Source organism: Vidua macroura, chromosome 18, assembly GCF_024509145.1.
Source record: "Vidua macroura isolate BioBank_ID:100142 chromosome 18, ASM2450914v1, whole genome shotgun sequence".
Classification (NCBI taxonomy): Eukaryota; Metazoa; Chordata; class Aves; order Passeriformes; family Viduidae; genus Vidua; species Vidua macroura.
This window is the reverse complement of record NC_071588.1, coordinates 1055320-1082753: the sequence shown is the minus strand read 5'-3', so window position 1 is coordinate 1082753 and position 27434 is coordinate 1055320. Positions and strand designations below refer to the sequence as shown.

General features: G+C 45.4%; 1 protein-coding gene across 2 annotated transcripts in view; it reads left to right on the top strand.

The window, feature by feature from the left end:
• Positions 1 to 24154, top strand: part of GLT1D1 (glycosyltransferase 1 domain containing 1) — a 46232-nt gene extending 22078 nt beyond the window's left edge. Inside the window, exons 7-12 of one of the 2 annotated variants that reach the window (XM_053994234.1) lie at positions 5566 to 5661; positions 6687 to 6736; positions 12448 to 12491; positions 12967 to 13087; positions 16097 to 16195; positions 22026 to 24154. In XM_053994234.1, coding sequence (XP_053850209.1) covers positions 5566 to 5661; positions 6687 to 6736; positions 12448 to 12491; positions 12967 to 13087; positions 16097 to 16195; positions 22026 to 22172 — 557 coding nt within the window. In that variant the 3' untranslated portion in view covers positions 22173 to 24154. The remainder of the gene's footprint in view (positions 1 to 5565; positions 5662 to 6686; positions 6737 to 12447; positions 12492 to 12966; positions 13088 to 16096; positions 16196 to 22025) is intronic. The other variant, XM_053994235.1, reaches the window with a different exon arrangement.
• The last annotated feature ends 3280 nt before the right edge of the window (positions 24155 to 27434 follow it).

Here is a 27434-nt window from a genome sequence, read left to right as displayed (position 1 = left end):
CTGGACGTGGCACTTGGTGCTACAGTCTAGTTGAGGTGTTGGGGCATGGGTTGGACTGGATGATCTTAGAGGTCTCTTCCAACCTCATTATTCTGTGATTCTGTGACTATTCTGTGATTCTGTGACTATTCTGTGATTCTGTGGTTATTCTGTGATTCTGTGATTATTCTGTGATTCTGTGGTTATTCTGTGATTCTGTGACTATTCTGTGATTCTGTGATCATTCTGTGATTCTGTGATTACTCTGTGATTCTGTGATTATTCTGTGATTCTGTGATTACTCTGTGATTCTGGGATTATTCTGTGATTCTGTGACTATTCTGTGATTCTGTGACTATTCTGTGATTCTGTGACTATTCTGTGATTCTGTGGTTATTCTGTGATTCTGTGGTTATTCTGTGATTCTGTGACTATTCTGTGATTCTGTGACTATTCTGTGATTCTGTGACTATTCTGTGATTCTGTGACTATTCTGTGATTCTGTGACTATTCTGTGATTCTGTAGGTTGTAGGGAGCAGGCTGCTTTGTGAAGCGACACGGCACAGTGATAAATGTCTGGGATCTGAGCAATCTGTTTGAGGTGACTGAAATGAGGACTAGCTGGGCTCCTGATGGTGCAGCCTCTGTGGCAGCAGTGCCTGGGGCAGGACTGGACAGGCTGGGAATGGCTGGGCTCTGCAGCTGAGCAGGAGAGAGGCACCCAAACCCAGCAGCCAGGGGACTGCAGGAGCCCATGGCAGGTGTTTCTTCAGTGTGCAGGGAGATGAACTTAAGAGAAGCCATGAACTGAAAGATTTAGAGTATCAAAGATTCGTGCTGCAGTTTGATGAATTTATCTGTTTCATGCTCAAGAAAATAAAATCCTTGCCTTAAAGACTGAAACCTCAGCCATAAACCTGTGGATTTCCTTTTTGAGGACAGCAGTCAATGCTTTCAGGTGCTCAGGAGGTGGATAAATGAAATATTTTCAAGAGGAGTAAAAGACCTGCTGTGGTTCAAAGTGACCAGGAAAGAAAATAAGGTTATTTCCCCTCACCATCTCATCATGGTTAGCTGATTTTGTTTCTGAACAAAACCAGAAACGGATGAATAATCCTAAGTAATGTGGACTTGGTGTTGTTCTCTGAAGGTCTGTAGAAAACAACAGTGAACTTGAAATCAGGGCTTGGAAAATTAATTTTTAAATCTTCTTCTTTACCTCTCAGCAAGCTAATGCTTAGTATTACTCATTCACTTCCAGGCCTGCAGCTTTCAGTAAGATTAAAGATTTGCAGTAATACATTTATTTTTATTGTGCACTTATGACTGCTGCATTTTTTTTTCCTGATAGTACCTGGAGGGATGGAGTTAAATGAATCTACACTTTCCAGATCTCTTTAGATAACACTTGTACTTATTCCTGCCTTTCTTAGAAAAACGATGTCCCTGCTGAAGCTTCAGAAATTATTCAGGCTTTTGTGTTTGCTGCCCGTGCTCGTGTTGTGCTGTGCAGGTTTTTGTAATGGCCCAAGAGTGAGGTGTCACTGTGTCAGAATCCTGTTCTCCCCAGTAACAACAGCAGGGCAGGAGGAGATGGCATCAGGAGGAGATGGCCTCAGGTTGTGCCAGGGGAGGATTAGATTGGAGAGCAGGAAAAACTTCTTCACCCTAGGGGGTGTCAAGAGTGGCACAGCTGCCCAGGGCAGGGGTGGTTTGGACTGCCTGGAGGGGTTTAGAGGATGTGTGGGTGAGTGCTGGCCTTGGCTGGGTTGGTGGTTGGATTGTGAATGTGGAGGGCTTTTCCTGCCTAAATGATTCCCTGGTTCTGTGCTTCTGTGGCCACTGTGGAACAGTTGCTGTGAAGAGCAGCTGCACTGTGAAAATGCCCTCCTGTTTTATCACCTTGAATGGTCTCCATTCTCTCCCCTGCCTTGCACCTGAAGGTTTTCCACCTTGAATGGTCTCCATTCTCTCCCCTGCCTTGCACCTGAAGGTTTATAATCTTTAATGGTCTCCATTCTCTCCCCTGCCTTGCACCTGAAGGTTTATAATCTTTAATGGTCTCCATTCTCTCCCCTGCCTTGCACCTGAAGGCCTCAGAGCAGGGGAGCAGAAGTTAAACCCAGGGCCATTCATGTCAGCCCCCCTGCAGGTGACTGGGGAAGTCTGGATGGACGAGCCAAGGTCTGAGAACCTTCTCTAGGCCATGCCCTGACTCAGAGTCAGTCAGCAGGAAGGAATCCTGAGGATTGAGCCCATTTCATCCCCTAGCCAGCAGATTTGGTGCCAGGTTTCAGTGCCACAGCAAACCCTCTGGCACAGCAGCTGGGTGCCCTTCTGGCCGTGCAATTCCACCCTGAAATGTCAAAGTCTGAGCAGCATAACACCAGCTCTGCTCCTCCACGGGCAGGACTCTGGGAGCTCCACGCCAGCCCTGGCTCCCTGCAGCTCGTTTGTCACCATGCCCTGCTCCTGGGGACACCTGGAGAGGACAGGAGTGATGTTTCACTCTCCTCTCCATCCCTGCCTTGCCTTGACCTCCCCATCTTGCTGCAGACCTGCTGTGAGCAGAGTGCAGCTGTTTGCAAAGGTAAAGCCACCAGAGCACAGCACAGACAAACCCTGACAACGTTTGTTTGCAGCAGCATCTCTGACTGACTCAAAACAATTCCTTATGACACTGAAAGAGATGCTAATTACAGTGCCAGGGCTGTACTTGCATTTAGTGCAGAGTGAATCTTCAAGGATGGCTGGAAAACATAGCATGCAGTTGTTTTTAAATTTTATTTTTTAATTGCTGGGTTTATGTACAAATCTTTCCATGTTGTGTTTCTTTGTCAAGCTAACAGGAAGATACATGAGGGAAGAGATAATGAAGCACAGTGTGCTGTTGGAAATCTTTGCTTTTGGATCACCAACAGAAATGGGGAGAAAAAGATTGAAGCATTTTTTTGTTATTTGGGCGTTTGCCTGTCAGTCAAACAGGGCAGTGGCACAGGGAATGTACTAAAAGAGAAAATCACTTGATTGTGCCACACCGACGTGTTTCCATTTCACAATCACACGAGGTGGCAGTATCTTATTGCCTCTGCAAAAGGCAGAATGACAGCAAAAATCCACACACTGAAGTCTTGCTCAAGCCAAAGGAAAAAGAAGGAAGGCCTTTTCCAAAGGGCAGTTTTCAGGCAGCTGTGGCTGTGGTGGCAGGGCAGCCTTTGCACCTCAGATAGCTCAGTGTCCTGAGAGGACGTTGTGCTGGAATTGTTGCTTTCAGGGACAAATGGCTTTTGGTGGGTGGGTTTTCCCCAGCAGGGCTGCAGGAGGCACCAGGTGGGAAGTCAGTGCTGCAGGCAGCTCCACGGGGAATTTCCCATTCCAGGCATGGGCAGCAAGTGAGCAGTGACACGGGGGCTGCTGGAGCTGGGTCTCGAGTGGGCAGGGAAGGAGCAAGCTCCCGTGGCAGGGCAGGGTTACAGGGATGGTTTGTGTGAGTGCACTGAGGGGGCAAAGAATGCCTGTCAGAATGAGCCAGCTGGTGCTGAGAGCTGCAGCAGACAGGGGAACAAGCCTAGAGCAGATTCTCACCCCTTCCACTGCTGGAGAGGCAAAGCCTGCTGGACTGGCCCTTTATGGCAGGTCTGAGAAAGGCCACGGGGGATCCAGCAGGATCCAGTCTGCAGCCCAGTGTCCCCACAGCTGCTGTTCCAGAGGGAGGTGCAGAAAACATCCTGCTAGGCAGCTGAGGCTATTGGCATGAGGGGGAGAGTCTGCTTCGAGAAATGTGAATGTCTTTTCAAAATGAGAGAGGTCAGCTGGGTGGGCTAGTTTCATTAATAAATATTATTTTAGGTCATTTCACTGGTGAAACAGTTGGGCTGTAATTGAGATTCTTGGGACAAGCACCTTTGAATGGCACAGGAACTGAGTGTGAATGCCTGTGGGACCAGCTCCCTCCTTCTCTTGGGTTCAGGTGTTCACCCAGGGAGCAGAATGGCAGTCAGGGCTGCACAGAACTGCTCTACTAGGGCTTTAAACCCTTATCTAATGAAATGAAAAGGCTGAAAGCCGTAAGATAGAAACAAAAAGCCATAGACATAAAAAAGAGCAGTTACTTCAAAAGTGCAGTAATTCTATAGAGCAGAAAAACCTGGTCTCCTCCTCCTGTGACTGAGCTTTCAGCACTAACTCCAAGTTTTGTTTCTAAACAGCCAGAGCTCAGCATCAACAAGTGGGAGTCCATAATTTAAAATGGGCATTTGTGCCTTGTGGGATTGCTGCAGTGCAGTCTGAGTTTTGGTAACACTTTTTGGTAGTTTGCTTGGTGTGAGTTTGCCATAAACTGCAAGCACTGCTGCAGGTCTGTGACCACAGAGTATCAATGGCCCAGTGCAGCAGAGGAATGGCTTTTCCAGCCCAAATGTTTGTGTGTTATAAACTACAAGTTATTTCCTGTCCCAATAACCAGTAAAATGTTATTTCCCATGTCTGCTGCAGCCACTTCTGACCTCAGGGTTGTTTTAAGTGGAATGAAACAGATTCAGTGGTGAACCCCGTGACGGGGAGAATTCTGAACTGGATTTAAATTTCAAAAGCACATTTGTGACCATGCAAACAGAGCCTTGCTGTGGTGTCCCTGGTTTCCCCAAAGGGCCTTGCAGAGCTGCCTGGGCTTGGTAATCCCTGTCACCCACGAGCTCCAGAAGGGGCTGAGCTGCAGGACACCAAACTGATGTGTTCAGTGCAGCAAATCGAATGCGAAGCCTCTGGTGTTTGTGAGTTCAGGTGGTTGTTTGTGTTCAGTCAGCAGGTTTTGACTTGTGTTGTTTTATCAAAACACATTTTAGCAAAGCTCATCCCACGGTGAGCCTTGTCCAGAATGTCCTGGATTAATGGTCCTGCCACAGAAAGTGCAATATCCTACAGCTCACCTTCTCTTCCTAATAAAGCCCACACAGTTCTGAGTTGTTGCTGTGTATAGCTAAGGGATTTTCCATGGTAAAAGCTCCCATGTTGAGGTTTCTTCCCCCAAGTTATTTTTCACCTGTGCTTTAGCAATAAGTGTAAAATGAATGCTTTGCAATAATTCAATTTCTAGTTAACTGTTCTGTAGCAGTGCTGCCATACAGGGATTGAGAACGATGGGGCATTTCCTGATCTTCAGCTACAAAAATGTCAGATCAGGAGCTCTGAGACCTACACTGATTAACCAAATCTCACATTTGGAAATGGGTGGTGAGTTATTAGGTGGATGCAAAGTTACTCATTTTAGGATAAAAGCACTGAGAACCACCTGGAGCTGTTCAGCTGCCAGGGCCCAAAGCTGGTTCTGGGGTCCAAGAACACCACCAGAGCTTCCTCCAAATCCTGCACATTGACTGCCTCTGGAAATAAACCCCTGTGCCCTCTAGAATGATGTAAATCCTCGATCTAGGATTGATGCAAGAGCAGGAAACAGGGGGAATAATGATAATTTTCCATAATCCACTCTTTACTGCTCTTACCATTGTATGTGCTCATGGAACAATTGGGAGTGCTCAGCTTTTTGGCCTGCTTCACTGACTGATTTTCACAATCATTTGTTCCAGGCATTCCTGCAGACACAGACAGTGTGCACCTGTTTCTTTTGGTGTGTGGGCTCCGGAGAGTCAAAGACCCTCTGTATTTAGTAGAAGCTTTCTCAGGTGAGTACTGGCTGTTTGAATATTCTTGTTTGTCACTCAGTGCATTCTTTTAATGTTTGAGGTTTTATTTATGGCAGGAAACATCATCATATATTTCCATTTGAAAACAGAAATTCTTGTGTAACCATTGATCTGTTCAACACATTATTTCTGTGCCATGTCTTTTCCATCCTGCTGGGAATAACAGAGCATTCAAATCAAAGCAAGATTTGATGCTTTTGCTTGCTGAGAAAACTGTTTTGCTGTTACATGCAGTATTGATGGAAGACAAAAGAAAAGATCATCTACTTCAAAATAACTTTTTTCTCTTGCTGTCCCGTGGCTGTTACATTGATTTGCATGTGTGCTAATTAATGCCATTGAAGCTGCAGACAAATTTTCCCACCCATTGTTCTGGCTCAGTGCTCAGACTGGGCTGAAGTTTCCTTGTAGCACAAAAGGGAATTTTTTGCCAGGCTCTGTTTGTGTCTGTAAGAGGCTCAAGCATTCTGAGCTGGAAATTTAGCCTGCACTACTCCGTGACTTTTATAACCCTTGAAGCCTTGTGGTGCTGAGTAACAAATGCAGTTTGTAGTGAGCTGCACTGGTTTGTTCTGGGGTTCAAAGAGCAGCAGATGTCTCTTGTGCATGTTACTGAGTAATGGGTGTAATGGTTGCAGTTGCTTCCACATGTTCCTTTACACAGGAAAATATTCGAGTCATTTTGGCTTAGTGGCCATGATCACTGCATTATACAGAGCATTGTTCTCTTGAGTGATTCAAAATTAATATCTGAGCTTAGTTAAATAACCCTTGAGTCAGAAGAGATTGCATGAAGCAGAAAGGCTAAATACTGACTTTCAGATATGCTAATATTTGAATTCTGAGGAGTAATGTGAGGGCTGAGCATGGAATCTGGTGCACATTCAGTCTTTAAAGTAGCAATACAATATTTGTCTAATTCTTCTTTAATCATGGAGCTATTTATACTGATTTAAAAACTAATGATTTTTATTAATAAAACAGTTGTTCCTCTTCTGTTTCAGACTGGCACAGAAAGGATCCCAGTGTCCATCTGGGCATTATTGGACCTGCAGTAAGTTGCTGCTGTAATGTTTATTTCTAAATATTTCCATTTACCTCGTCTGAGATACCTCAGCTCTCTTCCAAACTGAACGTAGGTCAGAGGATTTCTGTCAGAGATAAGAAGCTCCAAAGCCAGACCTTGTGAGGCTGTTCCCAACAGCTCTGAGCTGTGGAAGTGGTTCCAGTGGCCAGAGTTCAGAACTGTCAATAAAGGGGCTCCTGCAGTGCAGAGGGAGCAGCTCCCAGGCTGTTCCAGGAGGAGACACTGAGGCAGCCCAGCTCTGTTCCTCACTGCTTCACCCCATCACAGGAAGGAGTTCTGAACAGAAAAACCATCAAAATACTTGGATTTGACTCTTGGCTACTGTTGTTACACCTGGGGGGTTTTAGACACTCTCAAACTGCTAAAATGTGTACTTTGGCAAACAAAACATTAGCAATGCCCATTTCAATAGGAGTAACTTAGAAATGAGCCAATCACATGTCTTGAGAGGCAGCAGTTGCCATCTGGGAGAATTTTTTTTTCCACAGGCATTGCTAATGAGGATTTCAGTGCTGTGAAGGTGCTTCAGGTGCTCGTTATCCCTGTTCTCACTTGTTTTGTTCACGTGGAGCTGGGTGCTGGTTCCTTTCCATCTGGGCTTGATGCCATTGCTGGGTTCATGCACAATCAACAGCTGCCAGCAGGTGCAAAATGAGGTTCAGGTTCTGTCTGACACCAGCAGCAAGGACAGAGCTGGAGCTCACAAACCCAGCTCCTTTTCCATTAAAATCTCAGAGCACTAAAGCCTGGGAGAAACTGAGGTTTTTTACTACATCCCCATCTCAGAATAATCCTAAAGTTGGTACCTCTGTCCTGATTCTTCTCCTTCTGTGTGCTGCCTATGGAACTTCATGCTAAAGTTACAGAACTAATTGCAGGGCTTGTGAGAAGGAAATCAGTGTTCTCCACGCAGATCCTGCAGCACAGGGCTTGGAAAGGCAGCCTGAAGCCGTGGTTCAAGCAGGAAGAGGTCTGAGGAGGCAGCTGTGTCATGGGAAACAAGCTCTCCCTGGTGCTTGAAGGGGACTGAAAGCTTCCCTGCTTCATCTGGCTGATGTGTTCCCTCTGCATCAGTCTCATCTCTGATTCATCTCCACATGAGCCTGAAAACTTGCAGGCAATTTGCTTTATAAAAAAACAAATACGCTCTCAATAGGCAAATAAGAACAGTTTCTCTATTTTTTCATTCAGTTTTATTCTTTGCAAATTTGGGGGCATAGGATTTTATTGTTAAAAGCTGTTTTTATGTTTTTATTTTATCTGGGCTTTTTCCACGCTAATACACAAAATGATTTGGAAGTGAACTGGTGTGGAAGGCAAATCTAGAGCAGGTGTAATGAAGCTGTGCTTTAGAATCAAAAGATGCACTTGCTGCCTCCAGTGAGGATTTTATAAACATTTTAGTTGTCTTTTTAAATTTGCTTCACTTTCTCATAAGCTAATGTCTTTACAGACCAGAAATAACCCAGTGGCAGTGCATAGGCTGGATCAAGGGCTGATTCTCCTTAAAACATTTTAGAGCATATTTCTTCATGGGACTAAAATATTGCTAAAGGAAAAAAAAAAAATACATCTCAGCTCTGTTGGTATTTAGCTGTACTCTTCTTATTCATGTTGCTTCTCAAACCACAAAAATCTTAAAAAAATCAGTGCCACCATCTATGAAGCATGTAATTTTTATTGTGAATATTAAAAACTCATACAGTAGGATTATATTAATTAGGAAGAGAAAGAACAAAGGCCCACACTCTATTTTCTGCTTTACTTCCATGAGATGATATATTTGCTGCCAGAAGATTAGATACTATTCCCTGTATTTTCTATGCACGATTGTCCCAAATGGTGCAATCGAGGTAATGTTGCAGGATTGAGGCCTGTGTTATGTAAAATTTTCACCATTTGTCTCCACTTCCAGTTTTCCTTTTGTTCATTTCTATAATGAAATTTGGAACAGCAGCTCATTTTCAGCAGCTCCATATTCCAAGAATAGGAGCTTATGCAACTTAAAAAAAAGTTAAGGCCACAAAACTTTAAAGTTTTGTTTAAAGCATTCAGCTTCTGGGTAACCTCTCAGGGCTCTTTTTGGGTTTTTTTAGGCAGTACAGAACATTGCTCCATCAGATAACACCTGGAACGTGGGGGCACCTGCTGCTGGGAGTGAAGGGAATTCCTTTCCCAGTGGTGCTGCCAAAACCTCAGACACCTGGGAAACTGAGGAAGTTCTCCCTCTCCACTTTGAGTATCTCTGCAGATTCCTCAAGCCTTTCACTTGCAGTGATACTCTGACAGAATCCTAAATGTACTGAGACCTGTTTTCCCCTACAAAGTCTGGAGTCTCAGCACTATAAAATGTTCCTGGACCATTCTTTCAGGCTGAGTTAATATTTATATATGGCAGCATTTTAATACTGTGTGTTTCCAGAAGATTTGCTGGCTTTTGATCACGGCGGGCTCTGTGCTCAGCAGGCCCCTTCATCTTCGTGCAGCATTTGATCTGTGACTTCCTGCACTGTCAGGCACATCTGGGATGTTCCTTTTCCTGTCAGCAGAGACTCCCTGAGTGGCACATCTGGACCTGGTTGGGGGTGCCCACCCCCCTTTCCTCGTGTCACCCCTTCTCCTGTGACAGGAACTGTCCCACAGCTCGAGCTGCTGTGCTCTGAGCTCTGCTAGACTGGGAGGGCTGGGCTTTAACAAGTGAGTTACAGGGAGCTGAGATGCTTTAACAAATGAATTATAGGGAGCTGAGATGCTTTAACAAATGAATTATAGGGAGCTGAGATGCTTTAACAAATGATGGGGAACTGGTGAGTGCATTTGCCCTCTGTGCTGAGCAGTAACAACATTTATTGTGGCCACAAATGCTGCCTGTGGAAGATGGATGCTGGAGAAGTTTTGGGTGCAGGATGCTGCTCTCAGGACGTTTTTGGGTGCCTGAGTGGCAGAATGCTGTTCTCAGGGTGGTTTTGGGTGCCTGGATGGAAGAACATACTTTTAAAGGATGTTTTTGGGTACCTGGGTGCAGAATGCTGTTCTCAGGCTGTTTTTGGGTGCCTGGGTGCAAAATGCTGTTCTCAGGATGGTTTTGGGTGCCTGGATGGAAGAACATACTTTTAAAGGATGGTTTTGGGTGCCTGAGTGCAAAATGCTGTTCTCAGGATTTTTTTTTGGGTGCCTGGGTGCAGAATGCTGTTCTCAGGATGTTTTAGGGTGTCTGGGTGCAGGATGCTGTTCTCAGGATGTTTTAGGGTGCCTGGGTGCAGAATGCTGTTCTCAGGACATTTTTGGGTGTCTGGGTGCAGAATGCTGTTCTCAGGATGTTTTAGGGTGTCTGGGTGCAGAATGCTGTTCTCAGGATGTTTTAGGGTGTCTGGGTGCAGAATGCTGTTCTCAGGATGTTTTAGGGTGTCTGGGTGCAGGATGCTGTTCTCAGGACATTTTTGGGTGCCTGGGTGCAGGATGCTGTTCTCAGGACGTTTTAGGGTGCCTGAGTGAAGGAATGCTGTTCTCAGGACATTTTTGGGTGTCTGGGTGCAGAATGCTGTTCTCAGGATGTTTTAGGGTGTCTGGGTGCAGGATGCTGTTCTCAGGATGTTTTAGGGTGTCTGGGTGCAGAATGCTGTTCTCAGGATGTTTTAGGGTGCCTGGGTGCAGAATGCTGTTCTCAGGACATTTTTGGGTGTCTGGGTGCAGAATGCTGTTCTCAGGATGTTTTAGGGTGTCTGGGTGCAGAATGCTGTTCTCAGGATGTTTTTGGGTGCCTGGGTGCAGAATGCTGTTCTCAGGATGTTTTAGGGTGTCTGGGTGCAGAATGCTGTTCTCAGGATGTTTTAGGGTGCCTGGGTGCAGAATGCTGTTCTCAGGACATTTTTGGGTGCCTGGGTGCAGGATGCTGTTCTCAGGACATTTTTGGGTGCCTGGGTGCAGGATGCTGTTCTCAGGATGTTTTTTTTTGGGTGCCTGGGTGCAGGATGCTGTTCTCAGGACATTTTTGGGTGCCTGGGTGCAGAATGCTGTTCTCAGGACGTTTTAGGGTGCCTGTGCTCAGTCCCTCAGGCACAGTCAGTGGCTTTGGAAGCTCTCCCATGGCCCCAGTGCACTCCCAGCTCGGTGAGCAGCTCCTGCTGGGCCCAGTTCCTGTAGGATTGGGCGTGGGCTGAGGCAGCTCCTGCATGCAAGGCACTGCTGTGCCCACCCTGAGCAGTATCTGACCTCAATTCTCACTTTCAGCCCAGGATTCCTGGCATTTTCACCGGCAGGGTCCAGCTCCAAGCTTGTTCTGCCTGTAGGCAGCTGGAGACTGCCTGGCTTCCACTGAAGTCGAGGGGACAGGAATTAACATCTCACTAATTTTATGAGTCACAGGCTGTAGTTTTTCTGATCCTTCTAAAGGGACAAGAACACAAGACCTTATCCCCCTGCTCATTAAATCAATTGCAAGAACTCCAGGGGTTTTAATGGAAGCAGAGGGTAGCTCCTCATGAGAGGAACTCAGCATCAGAATAGAACTTTGGGGGAACAGCTGAAAATGTATTTAGACAGAAATAGCAATTGGGAAATTCACTTTGAAATAGCAAAAATACTTTTTTAAGCAGTTAAGCAAGGGTTTTAGTTTGTATTCAGTAGGAATTGATTCCTTAGTGCAGGAGTGATTCACTTTAATTTTTTCATTTCTGAAGCCCAGTTTTCATAAAATAATCAATTTTGTGTTCAAAGCATGCAGCCATAGTTACAAAATAAATCCTGACTTTTTACCAGAAGTGTTTTCTAAAACACTTTGTGAGTGTTCTCTGTCTCATAATCTGAAACAAAAAGCAGCAACCAAACCCAAAATATTAATATACATTAAAAAGTCATGTTATTCCCTGCAAGCTATCATGTATCAATCTAATATAGTCAGTCAGCCTTAATAAAAAAGCTGAGTTCTGTTCTTTGTGTCTAGCTAAGGATTTTCAAGTTCTGTTTATTTCTTTTAATTGTGCTAATTGAAAGCAGCAGACAGAGCAAAGCTTTGTAAATAAACCCAGCTTAGACAAGACTTCAACAACTGCAGCATGCCTCCATGTTTTACTGGGGCTGGGAATTTTGTGTTTGTTTTTTTACTGGGGCTGGGAATTTTGTGTTTGTTATTCTCTGAGGGTTAGAATTTTGTGTTTATTATTTACTGAGGCTGGGAATTTTGTGTTTTTTATTTACTGGGGTTGGGAATTCTGTGTTTGTTATTCTCTGAGGGTTAGAATTTTGTGTTTGTTATTTACTGGGGCTGGGAATTTTGTGTTTGTTATTTACTGGGGCTGGGAATTTTGTGTTTGTTATTTACTGGGGGTTAGAATTTTGTGTTTATTAGATTTCCAACAATTCTTTCTGCCAGAGCATAGCATTTATGTGGGTGTCTCAGTTTACATGCAGGCTGCTTCCTGAGCTCCTGAGGCCCATTTTTACTCAGAGAGCACAGGGACAGTCCCTGGGCACATCAGTGCCCTGCCCCTCGCTCACACAGGAGTTCTCAACCAGGCCTTTGACACAACTGAGTAACAGACCTGTGGCATGATTTTAAAGCTCAGCATTTAAAATATTTTCGATTAAACATGTCCTAAACGTTGTTTTTTTTCTCTGGGTATGTCAAACATGAGCTGCAGTGGTCAGTGGCACTGACCTCTGTGTGTGCTCCTCTCTAGGTTGATCCACTTTTTACCAGTGAAGTTAAGGAGAGAGTCAAAAGGTAAGAAGTGCATGTTAAAGCTGCTATCTGCTGAATGAAGGCACTTGGCTGCCCCTTTTTAAATGAAGTGTGTGCAAATGAGTGTCCATGCACAGCTCTGTGTGGCTGACAGCTCTGTTAGGATCACCTGGCATGGAACACTCTCAGGCCAGGTATCCCAAACACTGAACGTTCCAGAATAACCAGTGTGTTGATGTTTTGTGTTAAATCCCACCTGACTGACTCTGATTTAGATTTATTATTCACAGAACCATGGCAGGGCTGAAGGATCACCCAGTTCCACCCTCCCAGCCATGGGCAGGGACAGCCCCGAGCCCCGTCCAGGCTTGACCACAGCCAGGGATGAACATCCCAAATGGCTCTGGCAGCCCCTTCCAGAGCCTGCCCCTCACAGGGAGGGGTTCCAGAGCTCCTGGGAGCCTTTCCAGGGTTCCTTTGCCTCAGGAGGTCTCCTCTGGGTGTCGTTTGGCTGCAGGGCCCCCGGGGTGCACGTGCTGCAGGAGCTGCCCCAGCAGGAGCTGCACGCTGCTCTCAGGAGGAGCCTGGCCGTGGTGAACAGCTCCATCTCCGAGGGCATGTCTGCTGCCATCCTGGAGGTAACACCACCTTCCTGGGGTCACTCAGACAGGCCACCCTCCATCTGCACTCACCTTCTGTCACTGGAAATGCCTGTCAACCTTTGATGTCCGTGTTTCAAAGCTAGTGAAGACAAAACTAAAATATTTCTTTTTTCGAGTGTTAGCAATTAAGGTTTTCTTCCCTTGAACTGACAGTTTGTTATGCTTTCTCTATTTATTTTTAAAGGCTAGAAGGTAATTTTATCAATCCTGCCAAATTAACAATACAGATCTGAGATGTAGAAATCATTCTGATTTACTGAGGTTGTCACTAGGCTTGATTCAACACCCACTTCCTTATAATGTTGCTAGAATGAACTTTCATTTATTTTTACATCCTTTCAAAAAGCAATCTAAGAGCTGTATTTGGTTATTTAATTCTGAAATGATTAATGAATGAATGGCACGCTGAGTTAATCCTTTTGCCATCAGTATTGAAAATTAATAACCAGTTTTATTTTATACCTGTCAAAGTAGGGCACTGCTTAGTATCAAGTGCTTTCTCAGAAAAAAATAAGTGTACTTGAAGTGGAAGTTCTTTGGGCAAATGCCTTTCATTATTCCATTTGTTTTGGTGGGTGCTGAATGTTGGTTCATCAGGATCTCAGAAGATCACAGAAATTATTACACCATTTGTGTTAATGAGCCTCCATTTCTGTTTCTAATGAGTTGCATTTCCAGCATTTCCACTCATCTGAGAGTCCTCAGAGTAAACACCTCTCTGTCACCTGTGAGAGGTGAAGTTCTTTCCGTGGAGTTCTTTCCTGGGATGGCCAGCAGCAGGAAGGGCCATCTGCTGAGATCTTGTTAAATAATAAGGCTGAAAACTCTGCATAAAAATCTTCTGGTCCTAGGCTGGAGAAAACAGGCTTGAGTTTGGAAATGCAACTCTCATTGTCCTCAAAGTTCAAAATTTAACAAGGTCGTGAATCTGTAAACAGCATTTCTGAGTGAGATAAATATATAATAGATAAATGAGATAAATATATAATCCCATCTAGTTCAGCCTGCCTCGAGGTATGGAAGAGCCAGGAGCCATCACTAATTACTCTGTCAGCCGGTTCTGAGATCTCTGAGATTTGACTGTAACTGATCTGTTTGTGTTTGGCATTTGAAGAGAAAACAAAGCATTAGAGCAGACATTAAAAATGCATCTCTTCCTCTGAGAGCTCAGGAGCTGTGCACGTTCCTGGTGGAAAAGGCACCACTGCTGAAAGGTTTCTGTGTTCCCTCTGTTCCTGCTAACAACAAGGTTTGGGCTCCAGCACTATTCCATTGGAGCCCTTTTCTGTGCTCTCAGGAATATTCCAGCTGTTGAAAAAATCATTACATTCTTATGCTTTTACCAAAGAGAAGCCATTTTACAAAAAAGTGTAGAAAAGGAAGTTGGAGAGACTCTACTGTGCCGTGAGGCACAATCCAATCTTGGCCAACATGTGCAGCACTAGCAGTCTGGAATAAAAGCCAGAGCAAATTATAAAAATAAAATAAAAAAACCCAAAAAGCTAGAGATGAAGGGATGTGTTAAAGCAGTAAAACTGAAGAGCCAACAAGAAGATGCATAGGCTAGAAGGAAGAAAATGAGGGGCAATGCAGAAGACAGAGTGCTAAATAAAGCCTGCCTTTGCTCTATCAGCCCTCTAGTGCTGGGTGGAGATGCTTAGTGGGTAACGCTCCCACAGCTTCAATTTACACCCTGCATCCTCCTGCAAGAGCAGCAAAACTCATTTGCAGTCAAAATAATGTAACAAAACAGATGGCCAGTGGACTAAAATGTAGTTTTGTGCTATTATTCCTGGAACCTAGGTCAGTAAATTATACATATTTTCAACAATGCAAATGATTCTTTTTACTGCTTGAAAGTAGTCTAAGTATCTAAATTAAATTTGAAGCTGCTTCTTGCAGTAATTATTTACAGCCCAATCCATTTGGTTAAGGCCAGTGGCATAAAGGCAGCCCTGCATCTGAAGTATTTGGCCATCTGTTCTGTCTTTCAGCAGCTATAATTCATTGGTACCTGTGCATTTGGGGACCCGAAGATTTTCTTGTGTAGCAGTTCCTGCCCTCCAAGTCTGAGACAGAGCAAATGTCTTTCCCTTTAGAGTCTGGAAATGACAGAGAATTAAATATAAGCTCGGTGCTCAGCTTCAATCAGTCATCAGCTCTGTAGCTTCATTAATGTGTCTGAATGACCCCAGATCATCTGCTCCTTTCTGATACAAAGTGCAGAACAGGTTTTGTCATTAAGGGCTGTTATTTTTAGCACTAACTGCTGCAAAGCAGATGTTTGTGCCAGGGCTATGGAAATGCTATGCTCAGACTAATACACCTGCAGTGGTGATTTAAGCAGTGCTTTTCTTGGGTATTTTAAATTATTAAAATATGTTGTTAAGTCCCAGCGGTCCCTCCCTGTACCTTATCAGCCTGGGTATTTGTCTCTTCAGTTTTGTCCAAAGTATAAAAGATCATGGTTTTCTCCTTGGAGTTTTGTTTCCTTGCTGTGTGGACTGAAGCAGAATTGCCCCTCATGCAGGACTGTAATGCCAGCAATTAAAAATGCATTGACTCTGGAGTGCCCTCGTGCACTCCCTGGAGTGACAGGGAGTCAGGATGAAACACACTGAAGATTTGGAGTTTGTTTCTCATTTGACACTGTGACAATTGCACAATATGAGTATTGCTGGTTGTACAGTCAGTGCATCTCCAGACCCCTCAGTTCATCAGTAGTGATTCAAGCCTCAGATCAGGACACGTGTGAGCAGCAGGGCTGAGGGCCCAGGGTTTGCACAGCTCAGAGCTGCAGCTGTGTTCTGTGAAGTGGCTTGGCAGTGCTCTCTGGGGAATGGTATTTTTCAATTAAAAATCTGGAGAGGTGGGAAGGGAGTTTGGGTTGTTGTTCCTGCTTTTCTTATTAAAATTGTCATCGTTAGCACCTCGAAATCCATGAATCCTTATAAACTGTTGTTTCCTTTTTTTATATTCCTCTAGGCAATGGATTTAGAAATCCCAGTGCTGGCAAGGAACATTCCTGGGAATGCAGCAATAATAAAACACAAGGAAACAGGACTGCTGTTTTCAACTCCCCAGGTAAGCAAACCACAGAGCTTTGGGTTCATTGTCTGTCCCAGGCCTGTGTCTGGCTGGACACTTGGTGTTTCCTCCCAGCAGTTTTGCTCAGATTCTCCTTCCTGGAGCTGCCTGCCCTGCATTTGCAGTTCAGGCAGCTCGTACTAGGTGTCAGCCTTGCTGAAGGTTTGTGTGAGCTGCTCACAGCCACTTGTTGCACTGGGGCTTGAAGGTTCCAGAAGCAAACCCTGCAGGAGATGCTCTGGATGTGTCAGATTTCCCTTCAGTAATAACTGCAACAGGAACTTGTGTTAGACAAGCTGGAGCTCGGCAAGAGAATGAGCCTCGAGTTTCAGATGACACATTTTCTGTAATTTCTAGCAGTCAGTGTTAATGTAAAGTATTTTTAGATGCAAGATGTTGCTCAGTCAGAGAAATTAATGATAAAATTAAGCGAAGTGTTAGGATGAAGTCTCAGGGAAGTTAAATAAGAGTGGGAAGAGAGGGAACACTACCCATATTTCAATACTGGAAAGTTTCATTTCAGCATATTTTCCTGCATTAGGGCTTTGCTGTTGCATATTCATGTATGCCATGGAAAATGATTCTCAGAAAAAGATTCCCTCAGAGTTTTATCCAACTCAATATTTAAAAAACATACTAGAATACACCATTTGATAATTTTACAAAGTAGAGAACATATTTATTTACATTATGGACTGTGTGATTAATGCATCCTATTAAGTTGTGTTTCTGGAAGGTGAATCCTTTTGGTTGGTTTTGAAGGAGTTTTTAATAGAAAAACTCTTCCAATTCAAGTATGGTTCTGTTTGTTTGCTTCTGGACTATTCCGTTTTTCCAGTGATTTCTAAAAAACCCAAAATATTTCTTTGATAGCTTGTGTACATGTATTCCCTGAAAAAACCTCATTGGCTTCCAGCTCCTCCAAAACCCCCAGGACACAGAACCCTATTGAACAAGGGCCTGGGAGCTCTCCTGCTGTTAATGCTGCCACACTCTGTTGTTTCCCTCAACAGCCTGCCTGCATTTGGCTTGGAATTCAAATACATTATTAAAACCAGACCCAATTACCATCAGACATCCCTGTAAGGAGCCTCTTCTGTGGTCTCCAAGCATCCCACATTCCAGGGGTTTATTTGGGATTTGAGATCCATTAAAACTCTGCTGTGGCTTTCAGCCTGGGCAGAGTGCAGCTCGAAGCACAGAAGTGCTCCCAGTGCCATCAGGGACTCTGGGCAAAGGGCTGAGGACTGAAGGACTCTCCTTGCAGCAGAGCAGGAGTCACAGGCTGTCAGTATGCCTAGACCACTGTAATTTTAATTTCTATGAACCCCTTTTTGCCTGAGCTCCCTCCTCTGCTATGCCAGAGAGCAGAACCCTCCATCCCACTGCTGCTGCTGCCTCTTTTTGCTGTTCTTCTGTCTCAGAATCCCTTTGAGGTGAGGACTTGCATTACCACGTGAGCTTGCAGGAAATGTTTGTACTGGAATCAGCAAAGTTTGGGCAGCACCCTGAGAAGGGAAGGTGACATCCCCCTTCCTCTGCAAAACAGCAGCTGGAGCTCTGTTAATGAAAGCCCTGTGGAACTTTATTGCTGTCACTTGATGCATGAACTCCCAGAGGCTGCACATGGGTCAGGAAAACCCTTCTTTCCAGGGCATGTCCTCGTCCCACTGCAGAGCTGTAGGAGAACTTTGTTCATGCAGAGGAGCTCAGAATGCCAAACCTCAGCACTCAGGGGTTTGGAGATAAAGTAACCACTTACTCCTGTTCCTTATCTCCCCAAACCATATCAAAAACAGTTTTTAAGCCACTGCACACAGTCTGCCAGAGGTTGAGAGTCACATTAGATCAAAGAAATGCAATTAAGTTCGAAGACATTTTAATTGCTGGGACAAGGGACACTGCCCATGGCACTTAGAATGCGACCTCAGAAGATTGGTCTGAGTGAGTTGGGACTGGAAAACATGTTCTGGTAGGAAACTTTTTGGGTTTTTTTACTTTGATTACTTTGACATCTTAAGTATCTTTTCTGCTGTGCCCTCAGATGCATCAAGTTAGTGAGGAAATGCCTTTAATCTACAAAAAGACTAGACCTGTGTCTAGGTGCTTGGGAGAGCCTGTCTCTGGCTGGCAGAATCTGGACCACCAAAGATGAGAAAAGTTTGGTGGATTAGAAAAGGAATTTTCCTTGCTGAGTTTGTGGATCCTGTCTGGTTGTGAGGATGCAGGCTGGACCACAGCTCAGGAGCAGAAAGCATTGCTTATTTTCAGTTGTTTCTGATCTGAGGGGGGGAAAGCTTTGCAGCACCTTGGATAGGAGCAGTTGTGCCTGCTGTCTTTTGAAAGCCAAAGTAGAGGGGTATTCATTGACCATTATGCAATGAGAATGGTTTTAAATGCTGAGTGCTGCTGGCTTTCCTCTTGCTGGAAGTGAGCTTTTGTGGCTTCCAGGAAAGTAGGAAATGTTGTGTCTTGTTGCAGCCATCCTTAACCATTTGCATTTGGCTGGAAGTAGCAAAAGCCTTGCCAGTCACTGGAGCCAGCACTCAGCTGGAGATAGTTAACCTGGAAGGGAAAGCCCTGGAACGTTTTGTTCCTCACACTCCATCCTTTGTGCACATTACTGTGCACATCACTTTTAAATCATGGGTTGATCCTGCTGCTGCTTGAATTTGCAAGTTTATGGAATATTTGACACTGAGTTAATGGGACCTGAAGTAAAAAAAAAGTAAGAGATTAGAACGGGGCAATAAATAATGCAAAACTGTGCTAAAGGGGAAGACACAAAAAGTTACTCAGCAGGCTGGGTTTCAAAATTTTATCTTCCATGTCTGTAAAAGCTCACAGAAGGGCCTAAATGAAGAGAAGGAGGCAAATAAACTTCCAAGGCAGTAAGAAGGGACAGAGGTGGATGGAGCTGACCTGGGCAGCCCCTGTGAGGGTTTGGAGGGGTGGGAGGGATGCCCAGCCCCGCGGGGAGCAGCAGCTCTGCTGTGACACCCAGAGCTTTCCTCTGCCAGCCAGGGGCAGGAAACAGCCCAGGGCTTCAGAGCTCTGCCCCTTCCCCCAGAGCAAACACTTCTGAGTTTGTGGCAGTGCCAGCACTCCAGCTCACAGCCAGCAGCACTGGGGGAGCACAGCTGGGCTCCACCTGCCCTCAGGTACCTCTGGCACTGCCTGCACACCTGGCCTCTCCTCTGCCCCGCTGGGGTCAGTGCTGTTGTTTAAGAAGCACGTTTTTCTGTCTGCTGAAGCTGCTCTGAACTGGCTTAATTGCAGCCTTACTTTCATTATATAAATAATATATTAACCATGCATCTTATTTTCATTATGTGTGAGCTGCGGCACCAGTGCAGCTCTCGTGGTAATTGAGGAATTATTCATCCTTTTTTACTCAGTGCACTCATTTTCCAGCTTTATCTCCTGGATACCTGTGCTTCTGTGTCTCTGCAAAATATTGGACAGGATTTATTTTAGGTACTACACAGAGGAGTTGACATTTTCTTCAGGGATGATTGGTCAATTTACCAGGAGAAAACTGTATTATGGATGTTGCTGTTGAAAAATGCCTGTTTGTGGTGGAGCACTTCCCACGAAAAGGGCAGATGTGAGAATGCTTCTGGACACACAGGAGATGATTTGCTCCTGTTTTTCTGGGTTGTGACTTACTTCTGAGCCTCAGCTTTTACACTGTGCTCTGCTGCCACCTGTAAATTAATTATACCCACTCTTGTGAGGGAATGCAGGTTTGGTAGAAGTATGGATGGCCCCACGTAGTAAGGTAGCATAGAGATCACCTCCTTCACTTGGGCTGCTGAAAGCCATGCCCTTAGGTTTTAAAACTGAAAGGCAATTTGTGAATTTGACCCCTCTTTCACCAATACTGAAGCTACAAGGAAATATGGGAGTGCATAAATATTTGTGCAAACATCACTTGCACAAACACAGCAGAACAGCTGCTGGAGACGTGTTGCCTCCCTGTAATTACTTCATGTATCACGGGCTTCTGGAAAAGCAAAATGGAATTTTGCTGCATTTCCTGGACGAGCTCAGAGTTCTGGATGTCTGCATGCTGCAAGTCCAGACCTAGCACAAAACCACCACTGAAATGCGAGTCACTTGTAGTTAGGGGAGACACCTGGAAAATGAAGTTATTGCCAGCTGAAGCTGAGCATCCCAACCTGCAGACAAGCTAGGCCAGCTGCTCCGAGGGTACGAGGCAAAACCCAGATAAGTCACAGTGAATCTTCCCATTGGCTTCCAGTGGGATTGCAAGTGACTCGTGGGTGGTCACACTGCATGAGGAGGAGAAGGAGGGCAAAGCTGAGAAGTCCTTACTCGCCACCTCCTGGTATTTTTCCATTTGCTTTTTCTCTCTCCTGCATTTTCTCAAATTTTATGCTTTGGACTCAGTTTGGCATTTTTTCCTGAGATTATCCTCAGCCCTAAGTATTGTAACTGTGAATAAGGATCTCATTTCTTCTATCATTTACATGTTTCCAAGTTTTTGTCCTCCATATCCACAATTTAAAAGAATGCTAATAGGACTACCTGTCAAGAAATGTTACATTGCTGCTTCTGCTCTTAGGTAATTTACATAAATTACTTTTAAACATTACTTTAAATAAAATCCTCCACAGGAGCATAAAATTAAAGTTGGGGGATGTGGTTCAGTGTGAACAGTATTTATGACTGTGATTTTCAAGGCAATTGGATGATTTCTGTTCAGTGATTTCCCCATCAGCGTGGCCCAGGGGTCACTTTTCACTGTGCATTGTGCACTGCAATTGCAAAGTTCATCCAAAAAAATCCAAAGTTCAACCCAAAGATCTTATAGCTGTGGAGGTTCTGAGACACTCTGTGTACTCAGATTTTCGAGGATGGTTGTCTCCTTAACCTAATGTTGAAATGAACTCTGGTCTTAGCTGGGGTGTCTCCCTCCACAGCTACAGCCTGTGTAAATAATGGATCTCCTCCTCCCATCCTCTCTGTCCCCTGTCCCTGTGTGCTGATCTTCACTACCAGTTGTGTAATACATTAATTTCCCACTGCCACCAGAGCTGTCTGCCTTTCTGAGCTGAACCACAGCACTGCTCTGCACAGATCTGAGCACCTTTGTAATCAAGCTGAAGCATTGGAAGTTGTCTCTTGATGGGAAATGAGACCAGCTGCTCAGAACAGATTAGTTCAGACATCAGATCTCCCTTCACAGGTTTGAAGTTCAGAGTTTTCTCTTGCCTTGAAGTAAATGAGAGAGGCAGAGGAGCAGGCAGAGGACAGTTGTGATCTTTGGGCTCTGGTATTTTGCCCAGTGAAGTTAAAGGGAATATATGGCTTTTTTTTGTGTGTTTGTTGAGCTAACCCTGCTGTGTCTGTATGTGCCCAGGTGCTGCATGCCTGCTCCTATCTTTACACTGTGCTTGTGTTGGGACTTTCTTAGCCTTACCTTGAAATTCACTGAAGGTGTTGCAGTAGCAATGAGGTAAAAGTTTGGCTGAGCTGAGATCAAACATCTGATGCCAGTTGTCCTCCACGCAGAACAGGCAATTCATTTATAACCTGGGTTTCCAACCATTGGGTAGGCAGACAATTTTTTGTGTCATTAAATGTGAATTGTCTGATTTTTAATGTCTTAGTTGGTGGGCTATGTAAAAAAAGAAAATTATTATTTATAAATCATTGTTTATAAATAAAGTATGGTACTTGACCTTGAAAAAATGACTTAGGACAGCCTCATCTCTTGGCTCACAGTTGGTACCAGCTATTCCAGTATCATTAGGACTTTTACAAAGACATTTCAACTGATTCTTTTCTCCATCTTTTTTAGGAGTTCGTTGCGCTGTCCAAGAGTTTAATGAATGACCCCATTACGGAAAAGGAAATTATAAGAAGGGCCAAAGACTACGTGAAGAAGCATCATTCCTGGGAAGCTGAAAGGAAAACCTACCAGAATCTTGTGCAGAGGCTCCAGTGACTTGGCAGGCTGCAGCTGAGAGCCAGCAGAGCACTTTAATGATGGAAATGTGATTAGCTTTGGGTTTCTCTCGGGTTCTTGCTAGGAAAATAGTCAGACATTGTCATTGCAGTTGAACAAACCACGGCCCCAGCTGCTGCAGACCCTGCCAGGTGTCCAGCTGAGCCCAGAGCAGGCTGAGTGTGGGGTCAGCACCCCTGGGGCAGGTGCCAGCTGTTTGCTGCTGTGATGCCCCCAGGGCAGGGCATTCCTGGCACACAGAGCTCTCAGGAAACCTTCTGCCCCTGCTGCATCCCACCCCCCTGCAGCAGCAGCAGCTTCCTTCCCACTGCCACCCCTCCGAACACATCCAGGTGCACAGCACACACCTGGCCTAAAGCCCAGGCTGCACAACCACAGGGATCAATTATTGACAGCAGAGCTTCCTTCAGCCTCCACCGAGGCAGCAGGAGCATCACAAACAGCACAGGCAGTGCTGATGCTGGGCAGAGGAGGAGCACAGGGTGTTCTGTGCTGCCCCTGAGCCCTGCAGCCCCTCCAGAGCATGGCCCAGCTCTCCTGAGCCTGCATTTCTGCCCCTGGGGCCAGGGCAGGAGGTTGGCCCAGGCCTGGCCCAGGTGCCAGAGCTGTGCCAGAGATGCTCTGTTACATAAACTACCTCTTGGTTTGCCAGTTCCTTTGGTCCCTCTGTGATTTACTTATTTGTTAAAATATTTATGAGACCTATGAAAAGGGATGGGGGGGGTGGAGGTATTTTCAATTTACCGTGTGTTTTGCTGCTGTTTGTTCTTATTTGTGGCTTCTCAGGCTGCATTTCAATACAATGCAGCAGGCTTAGTCTGAAAGTGAGACTGATCTCTGCTCAAAGTCCACACCAATCATCCCTGTCAGCCCAGGGATTATGGACATATCTTTGAGTCTGTAATTGGTCATCCAAGGACTTGCATCTAGAGAAAAAGGAATGAGGGGCATTTTTGTAATTACTTGTTCTTAGGAGCCTGTTTGCTCTGTAAGGTCTGGAGCCTGCCCCAGGGAGAGGCTGTGAAATGTTTTCTGTTGACTTCAGTGGCTGTTGTGTCAGACTTTCTTTGTCACAATGAAGTTCACTGTGCATTTTAAGCTTTGCTCTCTATTTTTGATGTGTTGCAAGGTTCTGGTACAGTAAACAAGAAAGCAGTTTGAATGTTGTACATTGATTTCTCCCGGATTTCCCTCCTTGTTTTGTGCTGGGGCTGCTCAGCACTGCCTTCAGTAACAATCCCCAAGGGATTTAAAACCCCAGCACTGCTGCACTCCCTTCTGAGCACGATTTTCCTAAACACTCCTGGAGTGTCCTGTGCCACGGGATGGAGGTGCAGCTGTGCTCCCCCTGAGTTTAAAAGCCAGCAGCCAGCCCTGAGCAGGCTGGAGGGGTGCAGCTGAATGCTCCAGCTGGCTGCTGCTGCTGTCCCAGGAGAGCAGGGGACCTCCAGGGCCCTGCTGGCTCCCTTTTGGCCACTGGATTTTCAGCATCACATACTGCAGGGGACCTTCATAGGGAATAAAAAAAGGACTTTTCCAGCTAACTGAGCCAACTTCAGGGCGCCCTGTTCCTCAAAACCTCTCTGAGATCTCTGCCAGCTCACTTCTGATGCCCTGCTTGATTGGCTTTGATCCTCAGCCATCCCCCTGCCCTTCCAGTAGTATTGGTTGTCTTCTGAGAAAAGCAGGTTTTTAAAAGCAAATAAACAAATCCACAGTGTGGGGTAGAAGCCTAAGCACTGAGCTGATGGTAAGTGATTAGTAAGAGTAATGATTAGAAAGCTTTTTCTGCAGCCTGATACATTTATTACTGAGCTTCAACTATAAATACATTGATCTGGAATTTGTGCTATTCCCCGCAAAACAAAATATGTTCAAGTGAGAAACTGCGCTACGCCCTCGGAATGTAATTAACATATGATTTTTCAGGCTGTATTTAATCTATAAATATGAAATCTGCATCTGGGAAGCAGCATGCTCATTTGCATGTGCTAAGCACGGCAGAAGCACAAACAGCTCATGTGCAAGGGATGCACGAGGGAGGAGAAGGGAACCAGCCCAAGGTGCCGTGAGCTGAGGGGGCTCTGGGACACCCACCAGCCTCTGAGGGCTCAGCCTGGGCCAGCACTGCAGGGGATTTCATGGTCAGCAGCTGCGACTGGGTTGACGTTTCACATCTCACCCAGCTCTGACGGCCCAGGCCTATAAATACTCAATGAGCCTTGAGAGTCCTTGTAAGGAAAATATGAGACCCATGCAGGCAGTTTTGGGTGTAATTATCTTTGCAGCAACTTCACTCAAATGATTTTATAGGTAAGAATAATCCTTTTGTTGTCCTGCAGCCTAATTACAGTATTTATCTTCCCCTTCAAAGCCCCACTCCTACCCAAGCAGCTTTTTAAGCAAAGCACACCTCGATGAGCTGCAGCTACAGCTCCAAAAATAGCACTTGTTCTGTTTGCAGGAAAAAAAACCTCCATTGTGCATCTACCCCACGGCTACTTCTGTATTTCAGGACCTTGAAATGTACTCTTAATTAATCTAATTACGTGCATTTTATTTTGCAATTAGCTCTGCCACTGAATCCATGGGAAGTGGACCTGCTCAATGCAGGGTACCACGATGCTGTTCCCCTCCTTGGCACAATCCCCCAGATCTGGGGACAACTTGGTGGCATGTGACAAAGCCCAGCCATGTGAACCAGGATTTCATTTTTAATTAGCCCTAAAGCATACACATCCCAGTTTTCAGAGCTAGCTTCTATGCTTTCCTAACCAGTCTGCCCTAAGAACACTCATGCTGGGCTAAGTTTTCCCGTTTTTTGGGGTGCTGACCACTGAGGTTTCCACTTCCAGAACCCCAGAGCTCCAGCCTGGCCACAGACAGTTGCTTTGAAGGTTTGCTATAACCACATCAGGACTTAATTGTGAAAGAAAAACGTTAAAATGTGTACTGGAAGACTTACACGTATTTGTGCCTCCTCTGCAAATCATTTACCACCAATTTAGCCCCAGTGTTAACCAACCCAAACACCTGCAAGTGCTGCCTTTCGGTTTAATAAATGCACAAGCACTTCACTGTTCATTTTCAATGCATTTTCTCCTGTCTCTTGGGCTCATAACTCATTCTGCCCCTTTTTCCCCTCAGTCTTTTTAATCTTTAGGTCAGGAATCATTCCCCATGAAAATAAAGGAACAGTTTTGTCAAAGGCTTGTCAGAGGAGATGGGTGCTTCCATGTGGAATTCAGTCATTTAATGGCTCACTGGGATCTGAGCTTTTTTTTTCATTAAGATGTCCAAAGTAATTTCATCACTCCAGAATTTATTTCACTTCCACCCTCCTCTGCCTGGCTGGTGCCAGCCCAGTTCCTTTAATGTTTGCAACTTAAACCTCGTGTAAGAGCAGGTCCCTGCAGCCCTGTCCCACTGTTCCTCAGTGCCTTCAATTCCTCCTGGCACAGGCAAAGCAAAACCCTCATCTTGCAGGGCCTTCATTGCACTGAGAATTTTAAGGAAAGGAGCTACTGATTAAAATGAAAAGTCTCACAGTCACCAGTACGAGAGCACACTGTAGTAAAAACCAGGACTCCTCGTTTTTGAAGAAACAGTTTACATTTTCAAAAGGGGTGGATAATCATCTGCAATGTAATTCTCCCTAAATGAAGCATATTTTCATCAAGTAATTATTCCATGTCATTCCTAGGACATCTCTTTTAGGTATCAAATATTGAGGGCACTTGAAATCTCACATCCTTTCCAAAAAACGCAGGCCAGCATTTGTTTTGTCCAGTGCCTGAAAGAATGACTCCAGAAATTCATTTCCCCTAGAGCAGCGCCATTCAGCTAATTTAAAACACGTGTTTGAAATGAAACAATGCATTTTAATCAGGCCAGCAGAGGACATCTGGGCACTGAGGAACCAGAGTTGTGGGCACCTGACCTGAAAGAGCATTCACCCCCCTGGGCAGCCTTTAACCCTTCCTGCTCCAGAGCAAGGGCTGGCACCCCGTTTATGAGATTTTAATGTGCTTCTTACATGCAAGTCCTATTTTTGTGCACTTCAGATCTGCTTAAGAAAAAAGTCCAGCCACAAGTATAACCTTGCCAGATAGAGGTCACTCATTTCATTTGTCTGATCCAGTCAAGTTTCATCATTCATTGAAACTAAATGAATGAATTTTTGAACTGCTTCAAAAATTACTCCCTGCCACTGAAAAGTCCCGCTGTTATTTTAGTGGCTTTAACAAAGTGAACTGAGTTACCAAAGCTGTAATTTAACCTGAGCAATATAACAAAAGCTCATAGCCCTGAGTGTGGCCTTTGCCATCCCTAACAGCTCCCAGCTTCTTCCGAGTTTAGTTTTGGGGGTTTTTTTGTGTGTGTGTTTTTTGCTTGTTTGTTTGTTTGTTTTGTTTTTTTTAATAGGTTTAGGTAAGTCCGAATTCACCTGAAATCACTTTAAAAATTCCATCAATCCTGCTGACACCTTGCAGTGCCCAGCTCCCAGTGCTCCAAGGCTGCCTCACCCTGTGGGACTGGCTTTGAGCCAAGGCTGCCTGGGCTGGGTTGTTCCACAGGCTGCACCTCGAGGCAGGCACAAAAGCTGCATCTTGCTCTGTATGACAGCAAGGCAAGGGGCAGTGGAGAAATTCAATAACCATTTTCTGGCACAGGAGAACACCAGTGTTCCATTTCTGAATAGTCATCCCCTTTTAACACCACTTCTCTCCCTTGCCCACCTCAGCGTGGTGACTCTGCTCTGAAGGTTCCTCGCAGCCCGTGGCTCAGGCTGGTTTGTGTTCAGTCTCCTCCTCGTTACACCTCTCATCACACAGCCTTGGGAGCTGCTCCCAGGAGGCCCTGGAGCATTGTCTGTTGCCTGCTGCATCCCCAGTCCCTGTTTGGTCGCTGTGCTGCAGCTACACGAGAGAATCCTCTGTCCCTCCCACACATCAGACATTTGTTCCTGCACAGCATCCGAGTGGAGAGAGCAGCAGGGCGAGCTCAGGCTCCAGGGGAAGGCTCCAGGCAGTGCCCAGGGACACTGTCCCACCCTGGAACCCTCCTGCCCAGGCTGGGGCTGTGCCAGGGGCAGCTCCACAGCCCCAGCTCAGCCCTGGGCTGCCTTTGCGGGCACCCAGAAATAAAACTGAGCCCAGGAGCAGCCTGGCTCTGCAGGGCTGGGAGCCAGGACAGGCTCACTGTTCCGATGTGGAACAATCCCTGCCCCACTGCCACACG